This window comes from Acipenser ruthenus, chromosome 21 (assembly GCF_902713425.1).
Source record: "Acipenser ruthenus chromosome 21, fAciRut3.2 maternal haplotype, whole genome shotgun sequence".
Classification (NCBI taxonomy): Eukaryota; Metazoa; Chordata; class Actinopteri; order Acipenseriformes; family Acipenseridae; genus Acipenser; species Acipenser ruthenus.
Window position 1 is genome coordinate 4,551,423 of NC_081209.1, and position 13,620 is coordinate 4,565,042.

The following is a 13,620-nucleotide window of genomic DNA, read 5'->3' on the forward strand; positions in this document are numbered from 1 at the left end:
GGGGTACTTACAATTGTTACAATATATCACTTTTTTTTTTTTTTTTTTTTTTTTTTTAACATATAATTACCCATTTATACAGTTGGGTTTTTATTGGAGATATCTATGTATAGTACCTTGCTCAAGGGTACAGCTGCAGTGTCCCCCACCAGGGATTGAACCCACGACCCTCTGGTCAAGAGTCCAGAGCTCTAATCACTACTCCACACCGTTGGTATATTTGTAGAGGGGGGTGAAATGTGCCATGACATCAGTGTATCATTGGTGTGTGCAGCTGAAAGAGCAGTAAAACAATTAGAATGAAATCTAAAAAATGCGAAATGGTTTTATTATAATTTTTAAAAGGCAACAACACCTTGAGCACTCAGGTAATGTCGTTCAAAGTTAACTAAGTCTATATATATATTTCTATTTCAAGAAATGTTTTTGTGAATGTCTTTGACATAATATCACATGCATGACAAACACACTTTATAACCAGGAGTTGGTTTGTTTAACACATTCAGTCCTGGCGGGACCTCCTTATCTCAATGTACTATTTGCCGCTGGTTAAGGGGGAAGAAAGCCACCGTCCTCTGAAAGACGAACTGATCCGACGATGCCAGGATCACCAGTGTGGACCATGACAATGGGACTGCCTGGGTTAAGGTGGAAGCTGGGGAGGTGAGGGGAGAAATCCAACTCGGATTGCGACGGCAACGCCCAGGTGAATTTACCTGAGATTTTATAGGAATGATCTAATGGGGGGGGGGGGGGGGGAGAGAGAGAGAGAGAGAGAGAGAGAGAGAGAGAGAGAGAGAGAGAGAGAGAGAGAGAGAGAGAGAGAGAGAGAGAGAGAGAGAGAGAGAGAGAGAGAGAGAGAGAGAGAGAGAGATTCGCCCTGGCTCCTGTCACGTGCACATAATGATCCCAGCGCTGGTGCAAGGTTGCACCAATAGTCCAGTATAGGGGAGCTGTGTCTGCAGCCGGGTAAACTTAGTTCTGCAAAGCGATAAAGTTCAAGCACAGATGCACACACAAAGTCCCAGCGCCAGCCCTTTGTTACAAAACCATGGCCTGTGAGAGGGAAAGAAATGTTGAAAAGCGACCAAGGTTTCTGTATTGTATGATAAAAGGCAAGTAAGAAAGATATGGTATATCAGCTGGCTTGTTGTACAAGTGAGTACAAATATGTTTTGCTGTTTGAGGCCAAAGATTTCTCAACTGTAATTACACAAGTTATTTTTCAATCTGTGGGGTTTAGAGTACTGACAGCAGAAAATGCTGTAATAAAAGCTTGATCAAACCAACCCCTAAGTCAGTCAGACCTTGTGTATCTGCTTATAAAACAAACATGGCATTCTTATTTGTGAATTCTCTTTTGTGAATTCTGATCTGGTTACAACACCTGAGAACGTCACCAGCAATTCTAAAACATAAAATACAGCCAGCAGTTCATGGTCTTCTGTTTCTGTCAACTCACTGCATTCTGACTTCAATAAATCTCTGTGTAAATGTTACTATACAGCCTCAAGCATTTGTCAACCTACCAACCTGCAAATAACAAGTCTACATATTTTTACCAGTCAGCTGAAGAAATACTGACTGGCTCTTTCTATCTGTAACAGGCATTCCTGTGCCTGCTGGGAGCCAAACAAGACTAGGTCAGATGCACAGTAAAAACAAAGCCAATGTAAATATTGTAATGAAACAGCCCCCCCTCCCCCGTGCAGTGTTGGTACAGTGACAACCCAAAATAGAGTGATATTGTAAGAAAAATCTCCCATAGACAGTAAACATTATCTGGAATAACGGAAAACAAGTGTGTTGCACTGTATACTTTATGGCGCATTATAGAAAGGAAACATGACGCTCTGGTTCGTGCAGTATAAACCCAGTTAGGACCTGCTGGTGCAGAACGTCTGGAATCTTGTTAAGATAAGACTGTCCGTTCTTGCTGTCTTGTTTACAAAATGAGTTCTACACTGGAACCACACAACCTTCAGTTTCCCAAACAAAAAAGTGAAATCTCTCGCCAGATAAAGAGATTTGTTATGGCCACATTTAGTCTCTATGCCATAGTTAAATAGTAGAAAAGATAAGTATGCTCCCACATGCAGTGTAAATACATATGCTGCACTCAGAGCTGTGTCACAGCTTGCTAGTAAATTCTCAGATATTTAATCTAGGCCTGACTTAACATGGCAGCTTGCCCGGCTATTTATAATTCATGGCAAGAAACTAAACAATTCTCTATAGCAAAGTATACAAGATGCAACCAAAGCAGCCAACGATTCACAAAACATATTGACACTAAGACTTATTCCAAACATTTCTTAAGAACTGGTGTTTGTGCCGTTTCTAACCTCTCTTTCACCCCCTTCCGCTTAGTGGATTTCATTTGTAATTTGAAGCTAACCGCTTTTTATGCGACCTTCAGTTTCCCATGCCCTCCAATCCATGTGTTCTACAAACAAAAAAGTGAAATCTCTAGCCAGATAAAGATTCGCTAAAGAGATTTGTTACGGCTTTGTGAGCAATAGATAAGGTAGAGACACATTCTGTCTGCATGCCATAGCTAAGTAGTAGAAAAGAGAAATACTAGGCAAACTGTGTAAATGTGTCTTATACGAGTGGTTTCACAGACCCTGATCAGCACTAATCTTATACGAGTGGTTTCACAGACCCTGATCAGCACTAATCTTATACGAGTGGTTTCACAGACCCTGATCAGCGCTAATCTTATACGAGTGGTTTCACAGACCCTGATCAGCACTAATCTTATACGAGTGGTTTCACAGACCCTGATCAGCACTAATCTTATACGAGTGGTTTCACAGACCCTGATCAGCGCTAATCTTATACGAGTGGTTTCACAGACCCTGATCAGCACTAATCTTATACGAGTGGTTTCACAGACCCTGATCAGCACTAATCTTATACGAGTGGTTTCACAGACCCTGATCAGCGCTAATCTTATACGAGTGGTTTCACAGACCCTGATCAGCGCTAATCTTATACGAGTGGTTTCACAGACCCTGATCAGCACTAATCTTATACGAGTGGTTTCACAGACCCTGATCAGCACTAATCTTATACGAGTGGTTTCACAGACCCTGATCAGCACTAATCTTATACGAGTGGTTTCACAGACCCTGATCAGCACTAATCTTATACGAGTGGTTTCACAGACCCTGATCAGCACTAATCTTATATGATTATACATATTTCAAGTTAGCTATCACATTTTATAAGTAACTTGCAACTGTAAGAGCTGAACACTATTAAAACGGTATAAATAGGCAAATTATCAGTTCAGTTCAGGGTCTAGTGAAGTAACTGAGAGCTCAGTTGAAATGAAAACCAGCAGACACAGGGGGTCCCCAGGACCAGGGCTGGGATCCCCTGATCTAAATGATCAGCTCTGGTCAGGATTTCTGCGATGTCATGCTGTATTTTGGAAATTCAAATACTGTACCACAGACATGATTTGCATGATAAATTAATCGCATTAGAATAGCAAACGCACCACACCCCCTGGGGATTTCAGATCAGTACTGCAGCCAACATTTAAAGATCCAAACATGACAATTCTGGTGCTGTGGCTGTAAATATGATAAAACTGATAACCCTTTTTTTTTTCAGTAGCACGTGCCAACCTCTATAACGCATTTCATATCAGTTTGATACATACAGGGACTGAAGAGGCGATAATAAATTATACAAAATTTAAATTTAAAAAAACTGCACGGGACAGTGGAGTTTTAATTCTCAGTATATTGTACATTATATATAAAATGCCATTTTCTAGTTTACTTGTCTTGGGGGGGGGGGGGGGGGGGGGGATGATGAAATGATGAAATCCCCTATCCTGCAATGCATGTACATGTGTGTGGTCACCTGTATAAGTCATCACAGGATTGCATGAGGATCTCAGTGACTTCACAAGGCAGGTGACAGTAGGGGCACACCCTTAGACACAGTGGCTGTATTGACCCGTCTGGATGTTCCTGAAATGCAGCATTGTTTCGAACACTAAGCCGTAACTGAGGTATTGCAGGCTAGGCTATTAAGGCCATACATTCATTTTTTCTGCTATTACTGATAGGAGTGGCAGCGAACAAAGCAGCTCTGTCCTTGGGTGACAGCCACTCAGCAACCGACAACACTGGGGGGGGGGCTAATGTTAGCACTTCAAAGAAAGAACAGCGACTACATGGAAGAATCTAAAGGCACAGCTGCATGTTAATTTGAATCCAAGGCTTTAAAAGGAATGGGGCTCCAGAAACACCCCTTTCCCAAGACAGCTATCCTTACCTTGCCCTCCGAGCAGGTCAGCATAATGAAAAGTAATACAGTACGGCTGTAGTTTTCATGCTGTTAAATTATTATGTATTTCTTAGCAGATGCCCTTAGCCAGGGCAACTTACAATTGTTACAAGATATCACATTATTTTTACATACAATTAAATTATGATTTTTACATACAATTACCCATTTATACAGTGGAATTTTTACTGGAGCAATCTAGGTAAAGTACTTTGCTTAAGGGTATAGCAACAGTGTCCCCCATCTGGGATTGAACCCACAACCCTCCGGTCAAGAGTCCAGAGCCCTAACCACTACTCCACACTGCAAGCCGCATATCACTTGACTAGGAATTGGACAGCTATGAGTAAGTATGTGATGACGCATCTGCTCAGCAGATCAAACTAAAGACAAGTTTATTGAACCCTTCAGCTGTTATTGATTGAAGCCTCCAGGCATAGTATTAATGGGACCAGACACAACCCTGTTTTAGCTGGGTCTCTGGCATTCATTTTCAGGGAAATATTTATGAGGTACAGTATGTGAAGGAATTTATGAATGGGGACTATAGAAAGCTTAAATTATATATAAAAAACTGATCGTCAACTTCAACCGAGCCGATCTCTTGCAAAATCCTTGAGTTCGGAAACGCCTCTTCAGCGTGGTTTCCTTGGGTAACTATTTGAAGGCTCCACTGAGCAATCACATAGTTGTCCAGATATCAATGTCCCCAAGGTATTGGATCAAAGTAATATGACCGCGTTCAAATTTCAGATGTGCAGGTCTTACTGCATTATTTAACTAATGACCTGACTCCCCTGTTTAACTGCAAATACAGTGTGTATGTTCTGAAGTCTTGTTTGAGCTCAAAAATCTAAGTATCATATACCATGCATAAAAAAAAAAAAAACACCACAAACCAATAAAATACTGTAACTGTTATATTATATATAATACATATAGTTACAGACACCAGATACAATTTTAAATCGGTTATCAGACAAGGAGCTAGATTTGTAGTTTTGGAATCAGGACAGGAGGGCCCCCTGTTGGCCAGTTAGTGTAATTAATTAGATTCTGAATATGCATGTTACAGGGCCGGGCTGCATAACAGGAAACTGCACATATTAAAGATGAACCAATAATAAGATAAAAATGTACAGTGGTTGAGAAAATAGTCAACAAAACAGGTGTATAAATAGATAATTTCTTCTAATATCACATAGTCGCTCTTACGTAGCAGTGTCAGGGTGGCCGAGTGGTCTAAGGCGCCAGACTCAAGGAATAGATTCCTTACCTGAACCACGGGTATTCTGGTCTCCGTCTGGAGGCGTGGGTTCGAATCCCACTTCTGACATAATATTTTTGTTTTTATTTTGTTTCTATTATTTTGCATAATTAAAAACATAGGTACATATTAAAATTATATATTTGCAACTGAAAACATAACTTTAGCGCAAAGAAACTGTGAAACTGCAGTAGGCTGTTTCTCAAATAATATATTTAAATGCTAAATGATGGCAAGCGGTACGACGACATGCAAAGTATTATTTTTAAAATGTAGATTGTACTCTAGTACGGAAGCAAAGAAGCATTGCAGAAATGATGTTATGTGAGTCAATAGGTGTTTTATTTTATTTATTTATTTATTTATTGGGGGGTCAGATAATGTATTTGATGAAACAACATGCAATATGTTGGTACTGTAAGTACGTCAGGTTGCTATGGACGTCTTCTATTTCCGGTGTTCCCACTGTGTTAGTTTCCGGGTGTTGTAGTAATCAGACGAACGCCCACAAGCTGCGTTTGTTTGCGAATAAAGAGAGAAGTGGAGTATTTGGAGGAGTTGTTTCTGTAAAAATTCTGACCACAAAACACCGAAGGCTTCACCAATGATCTAAAAAGGTGAGAGATTTGTTAAAAACAAGATACTGTAGTGTAGTGGAGCCGAGCATTTTTACGCGACAGTCCGTTCTCTGAACTGTGCGCTTACGTGTACATCAAGTTTGAATTGCTCGTTTTAGTTTTCATTGAAAAAAATAGCACAGACAGAAACAACGTTACATTATTTTATTTAATTAGTACCAGTCACGAGTTTTAGTCACGGTCATAATGGATAGGCCTGTTTATGATACAATTCTAACTGCAGAATGTGATTATGCCTTAACGAGAATGGATTTCTGTTGCTGGTATGTACCGCTTATATATATATATATATATATATATATATATATATATATATATATATATATATATATATATATTACAGTTGTGTTTGTGGAATGTATGTATATGTCAAAAAGGGTAAAGTGTATTAATGATGGAGCGTGCGTTTGAATTGACTTTTAGAATGTGTGCATTTGAATGTGACAGTCATTACCCTGAACATGTCTGTTAACTTGCTGTATTTTAAAATAAACCGTAATACTTAGTTTTACTGTATGCATTCTCGAGTTTTCTGCATCATAAGCATTGGACCTCTGCAATTTTTCACTCCGCAAAAAGTCAAATTATAGAAGAGACTACAGCACAGTAGTTATTGTTTCTTCCAGATACAGAACTGCGTTGTCCACAGGAGAGCATTGTGAGTTAATTCAATGAGATCTGCACTGTGTGTAATCAGACTGTCAGTTTATGTATGTAAAAAGTACCCAACATTTAGACGTATACCACAAAGGGTAGGTTGTCAGTTTGGTCAATATTGAGGTTTATATAAATAAAACCCCAACCTAGGCAGAGCTTTTGAGTGCCCTACTGCATTCAGTGATCGCTTAAAGCCATTGAAAAAAAAATATCTCAATAATTTATAGCCAAGAAAAGTATAGAATTGAATTCAGATTTATCATCAGACAGCAGATTTATCATTTTGTAAATGATTTTTCCAAATGTATTACTTTAATAAGCATTACACATTGTGTCAATATCAAGCTGCTTTTTGTGTGTGTGTGTGTGCTGGTGCCTGAATAAAAGCATTGTAGTGTCCTAATATCTATCCTGGGGATTAGAGTTCCTTCTAATACTAATCTCAGTCCTAACACATAGGACTGCTGGTATTGCCTGACATAATGTAAGTTAACTTGTGCTGTCTCGTGTTTCTTTGAATACAAACAGCAGAGTGCTCGCTTTCTGGTATCGTTTCCTGCCTGGTGCCCAAGATGGCAAGTGCTGCTTCAGCCTCTACAGAGAGCACCAGTTCAGGGGGAGCTACTGGCACTGCTGGAGAAGGCAGCAACCAGGACAGCACATTCGAGTGCAACATCTGCCTGGACACTGCCAAGGATGCTGTCATTAGTCTGTGTGGACACCTCTTTTGGTAGGTTTGCCTGTTTGTCATTATCGATCAGCATCTTTAAACAGCGTGTTGATAGTAAAAACGCACTGAAGTAAAACTGCAGCTACGTTTCAGCGTGAATGTGACGTGAGGGCGTGTCGTTCACCAGAAGCAGTTTTATTGAACAAGCATGATTATGTAGTACAAGGTTAGTGCTAATCCAGGTTTTTAGAGCTATAGAGCTTACAAAGGTGTCCACTGTCCTGTTTCAGGTTCTCATTCAAAGGTTATTTTGTATTGCTTTTCTTAGCAGGAACAAGCAGGTGCTGACATGGGATGCATGTAATTGTATTGAATGATAAACAAACATGCCGATGCTGTAATGTTAAACATCTGACTGTAAACATGAATATTATATTGTTGCATGCAATTTGCATTTGTTTGTAAAATACCAGAGAATTAAGCAAGTGCCTTTTTTTTTCTTTCCTCTTGACGTATGTGTGGTACTATGGGAATACCCACAGCTGGCCCTGTTTACATCAGGTGAGACAGTTTAAAGTTTTGTTTCATCAGCTTCTGTTGCATTAAACCCACGAGACTTGATTAAATGCTTTTCCGTTAGTGGCATACTAATCCGTCTAATATAGGACGGTTTTAGGTTGTTGGAATAGCCAGCTGCAGTTCAACCATGTGCTGTTTCATGGTATCTGCTCTTAATTTGTATACATTATGTAAAAATTGTATATGAAAGCTCCACTCATACATACAAATTAACTACTATGGGTGTGCATTTCAAATAGGCCTCTTTAACAGTGTACTGCAATGTTTTATTGGCAGGGGTTTGAGTTCAGATCCAATCATCACATTTTACAGTAAGAGTTTTTTAAGTGCTTAGGTGGCCCTGTCAGTTTATTTTCTCTGTTTCTCTCCATCTCAGTGGTTAGAGACGAGACCAAACCGCCAGGTTTGCCCAGTGTGCAAAGCAGGAATCAGTCGAGAGAAAGTTATCCCGTTATATGGCCGGGGGAGTACAGGGCAGCAGGACCCAAGGTAAGCAAAAGTGGGCACCTAATCTTGAGTGTCTGTTTTTACAAGGATTGTTTCCAGAGCTGTTAATGATCTCACTCACTGCTCATCACTAATAGATTTTGGTTTTAACTGGCACCTAAATGTTCATTCGGTGACTCTGTAGGCTTCTTCTCTAGGTTCTTATTTCTAGGCCTGGGTTCAGTGGTCACAAGTAAAATGAGTTTGGCTTATCTATGTGCAACTTTGTTTTCTCTGTGAATGCTTAGTTTTAATGCTTTGTTAATTTTTTTGATTTCCTACACTAATTAGGGAGAGAACACCACCTAGACCTCAGGGACAGAGACCTGAACCAGAAAACCGAGGGGTGAGTCTGCAGGAGTGAATCGGAGACCTGTCCTCCTTTTACTGGTAGTTCGATTGAACAGCCAGGGAAATAACAAGGCTCATAAAGCAGTGCTGTATGTCTTGATTGAATCCACTCCAATCTACATACCAATAAACCTGCGATAACTAATTCAACAGTGGGGTGTTTTATTTGTTAGATATGGACATTTTACCAGTTTGCAGGATCATCTAACCTAGCTCCATTTATGCCAGTCTGCAGTGACTGCCAGGGGTTTGTCTGTGTAAAGGAAAGTGCAACTTAAGAAATGTATGTTAAATCATGGTAGTAGTTCAATTTCTAAAGTGTTACTTGTGTCATTTACAACCTTTTGATACTGAATACACAGATGTACAGTGCAATATGTTTATCTTCTTTAGGACATCTACTTGTTTTTATTGATATTCATTTATTAGCGCACACTACCTATGATGAAACTATTGCGTGGTTCCTTGTAAGATCCAGAAATCTCCCAGAGACAGATACCGCTAATTCATTAAATAAAGAACAGTCCTTTGGGGGGTTATTAAGTCATGCTGCGTAGGGTCCCAGAAGAAAGACTTCTTTTATCCTCTCTTGAGACGATGCTTCCAATGCTTTTTATTGTATTGCATCATATATTTTCTTCGAACTGCCGACAAACTTGCTTTCTTCCTAAAACTGTATTAAAATATGTAATTTTCAAATTTAAATGGGATGTGCAGGTTGAGCCATTAAGTATTGAGATCAGATAAAATGTTATTAATGTTCATATTATTATTTAATTATGTAGCAGGCTTGTGACTTGCAGAAATTAAACAAAATATAACCATGTATAAATTAGTCTTAAATAAAATAGAAAAAGAAAGATACATAGAGAAATGGCAGATGGGAAGACATAGCAGACATATAAAAGCAAATGAAGAATTCTAAATATTTAAAATACACAACTAACCAATAAAATAACAACACATAACGCAGAAACATCTCAGAACAGCCTGTGTCCTTTCCCGATGTTCTTACACGATTGCCCACACACTGCCGCTCACACCAGCAGGGAAGAGGAATCCGTAGCAATCCTGAATCGCAGGTAGTAGAAACAGGTGTGTGATGGACGCAGGTGACCTGCAGAAAACACTTGCAATGATTATGTGATGGTTTGAAATGACAATTGAAACAAAAAAATAACCAATAAAAACACCCCTTTTGCCACCTGTCACTATAGCCCCCAAACAGCCATATCAAACCGAATCTTTAAATCTGTTTTGGTCTATAGACCCAGTGTTTTACTGTAAGTCTTCATTGCCATGTAATAACAGGACAATCAACATGATATGTGGCGTATATGAAGTTATTCTTTTATATGTTATGATCTGCATGTTGTAGTTAACTGCATTGCCAGTTGGTGTCATTAAATAATGTTTCTCGCTGTTTCTTGCAGGGATTTCAAGGGTTTGGTTTTGGAGATGGGGGATTTCAGATGTCCTTTGGAATTGGAGCCTTTCCGTTTGGTATTTTCGCCACAGCCTTTAACATTAATGATGGGAGACCACCTCCAGGTATTTTTTCTGTGTTAGTTTTAAGTGTTCTACGGTATTGTTTCCTGTTTAGATTCCACACACAATGCTTTAAATAAACACATTGCTTTATTTTTTATAGTCATGCAAGGAACAGACTTCCATTGCGTACTAATTTGACACATTCCAGGTTTTCCTGTCAGTCTTAATTGTAAGTAACCGGTACAAAAGTTGTGTGTTGTATTTAGTTAAGATCCGGTGTTAAGTTCACACTAAAAGCTGGGATGAATCGAATGAATATGCAATGGGAGTGTGGTGATTTTACAAAGATGTTTGTTGTGGAGTTTTCACAATTTTAGATAAGAAAAACAGTAGAGCCATGAAGAATAGTAGTAACATAAACGCAAAGTGGAAGAAGTAAAGTTTTCTGTTCTGTTTATATTCATCAAAGTATTCTGGCATCACTAACTAAAGCCTTTATCTTCACTGTTTTGTGTTTCCCATTATAAGCTGTCCCTGGAACCCCACAGTTCATGGATGAGCAGTTCCTCTCCCGTTTCTTTCTGTTTGTCGCCCTGCTGATCATGTTTTGGCTTCTTATTGCATAAGGACTGGTTGCAAACTGCAAAAAGGGACACCCAACGAAGACAACTAATTATAATTTTTTTTTTTTTTTTTTTAAATCTTCATTAATAAAAAAATTATCTATTTCTGGAATGGTTGGGAAGAATGGAAAAAAGAAGTAAGAGAACCTTCTGGATAATAAAATGATTTCTTCATTCAGTTCAAAGAAGTTTCATTCGAATGGGATACTTTACCTATAAACAAAATGTGATTTAAATACAATGGCTTTTGAACAATTAAACGTGGGCAAGATTGTTTTTATAGCTGACTCTTTATTCTTGGTTTACTGCAATTGGTATTTTAAAATCTCTAGAAGGGTTTGTTCTTTCAGCCAACTAGTTTAATAAATCCATTGATTCATTGTTACCACTGGGTTATTGTTAAACTTTTCCAGGTATCATGTAGACGCTCCCTGACTAAGTATTATATAGAATTATATGTAATTCACAGGGGTGTTTTTTGAAAAATATCTTCTTTTTTTTTTTACACCACTTGCTTTTTAAGAAATCTGACTGTTAGTTTGAACTATGCTTGGAGCATATGCTTGCAGTGACAATTCAAGTCTAACATGGTAAGAATCTATTGATTTTTAGAAATCGTAAAAAAAATACTTGCTGTTTTCCTTATTTTTGTGTCCACACTTAATTAAACATAATTAACAATCTGGACTTGGACTTCTGTAAACCATCACATGGAAAGTCTGAAAACCTCTCTTTAGCAGTTTCTGAATGTTAAAACACAGGCAGGGCACTAGGTGGCACTAGAGCCTGGGTTTTCTGATTTGAATAGTTGAAGAATTACAGTAAGGTTAAAGAAATCAGCACGTTGTAACACTGTAGTTTAAATCCAATCAAACAATAGGCCACCAGAAATGTATTAAAAACAAACTGTGTACCTGATGGATTTTCACATTTGTTTTTATCTGTGTGTTTTATGTTTTTAAGAAAACATGCATTCTTCATGGTAAGTTAAAAGTGCAGTATCTCGGTTTTAAACATATTTGAGATGATTGTTACTACTTAAGATCAGTAAAATAATGGTTAATAATCTGCTTTCTGTAGTGTTTTTCTAGTTGAGCTATATAATGGAGGTTGTAATTCATATTCTTAGTTACCCATTGCTGTAGGTGGGTGTAATGCAGTTTGGTTTTCTGCAGCTGAAACTTTCATGGGAGAATATAAAGTTTAAATAAAGTACACTGTTTGCAGATCCACTAATGATATAATGTACTCGCAGACACCTAAGAGTTTAGTATAACATTTAACATGTTTATGGGACTTTGTTATTTTAATCTGTCTGAACTAACTACAATTTTACTAGCATACTAATTGTGAAAATGCAAAGAGTTTTGCAGAAGCTTGATGCAATGTCTTATTTTATTTTCAACTGGTCATCTTTTGTAGATAAAAAACATTATTTTGCTTGTTAAGTATCTTTGGCATTGTTTTCAGTATACTGCAGTGTGCTGCTTTATTTTATTTTGAGAACAATTTTCATATTTCTCAAGGTTGTTTTTTTTTTTTTTTTTGTAATGAGCATTTCCGAGTTTTGAGTGGTGTTTGTGTACAAACACGTAAAGGCAAGCCAACTAGAAAAACTACATTGAATAACTACATGGGAAAGCTAAACAGTCTTTTTTCTAGTAGGATCTATGCAAAATAATCTTGAGTTTCTTTATTCGCAAGTGTTCTTTAGACATTTTTTTTTTTTTTTTAAAGTAATGTGACTTTTGGAGAGACTATCAGCATCAGAGCTTGTGCACAACAAAAGATAATTATTTTATAACTGAGCTTGGATTAAAATGGGAAGTTGGTAACAAAATATTTTAACAAGTAATTGACGTCTTTCAAACACCCACTCATAAATTGATTAAACTTATTGGTAACTTGCAAGTTGAGTAGACAAATAAAGGCTAATGCCTTGATCACTGTGAAATGTTTTTACTTTAGTCTTGCTCAGTAAAACCAATTGTATAAGTTTTACCTTAAAAAAAATACTTTCCCTCTAGGTTTAAGGGAAAGTGTACTATTTTTTAATCTTTTAATAATTATGCTTTAGCTCGGTTCTTACAAATGCCAACTGGTTTGAATGGTTCTGTACATTTATTTCATGAAATTCTAGAGATGCACCTTTTTAAATTATTATACATTAATGGTTATTAACAGGTTAGATGTAAATGTTTAATTGTTTCTTGTGTTATTTATTTATACTGATGTTCTCAAAAGGTGTGCAGTTACAATAAAATGTGTAATTCTTCACTGCTAAATATTAGAACTGTTACATCAGTTCTCTGTATAATATTGGCCTAATAAATACATGTATTTTTGAAAAGGTTTTACAGAGATCTGTGCTCTAATTTACTGGGGTAAATGTGCTGTCCTTTACATGATTGATTCATTTAAGTAAATGTATCCTTGATTTATGCATATTCTGCAATAAGGACGCATTTCCTTGTTTATGTGATTATGTGTTTATATATCTTGAAGTGTTTAATCTTGAAAATCTTACCCCTCCACTATCCCATGCCTACC

General features: G+C 37.6%; 1 protein-coding gene and 1 non-coding gene across 3 annotated transcripts; both read left to right on the forward strand.

The window, feature by feature from the left end:
• Positions 1–5,531: 5,531 nt before the first annotated feature.
• Positions 5,532–5,644, forward strand: trnal-caa (transfer RNA leucine (anticodon CAA)). Its single transcript has 2 exons — positions 5,532–5,569; positions 5,599–5,644. It is a non-coding gene; the product is annotated as a tRNA-Leu (tRNA).
• Positions 5,645–6,019: 375 nt separating this feature from the next.
• LOC117427802 (E3 ubiquitin-protein ligase RNF185-like) lies at positions 6,020–13,424 on the forward strand. 2 transcript variants are annotated; one of them, XM_058994431.1, is made up of 7 exons: positions 6,020–6,192; positions 7,402–7,600; positions 8,083–8,101; positions 8,496–8,608; positions 8,897–8,951; positions 10,390–10,507; positions 10,976–13,424. In XM_058994431.1, exons 2-7 carry the CDS (start codon positions 7,443–7,445, stop codon positions 11,071–11,073), a joined length of 561 nt encoding a protein of 186 aa, XP_058850414.1. In that variant the 5' UTR covers positions 6,020–6,192; positions 7,402–7,442; the 3' UTR covers positions 11,074–13,424. The 2 variants fall into 2 exon arrangements, with proteins under 2 accessions (XP_058850414.1, XP_058850413.1); XM_058994430.1 differs by having other exon boundaries at positions 6,021–6,192; positions 7,399–7,600.
• Positions 13,425–13,620: the final 196 nt, after the last annotated feature.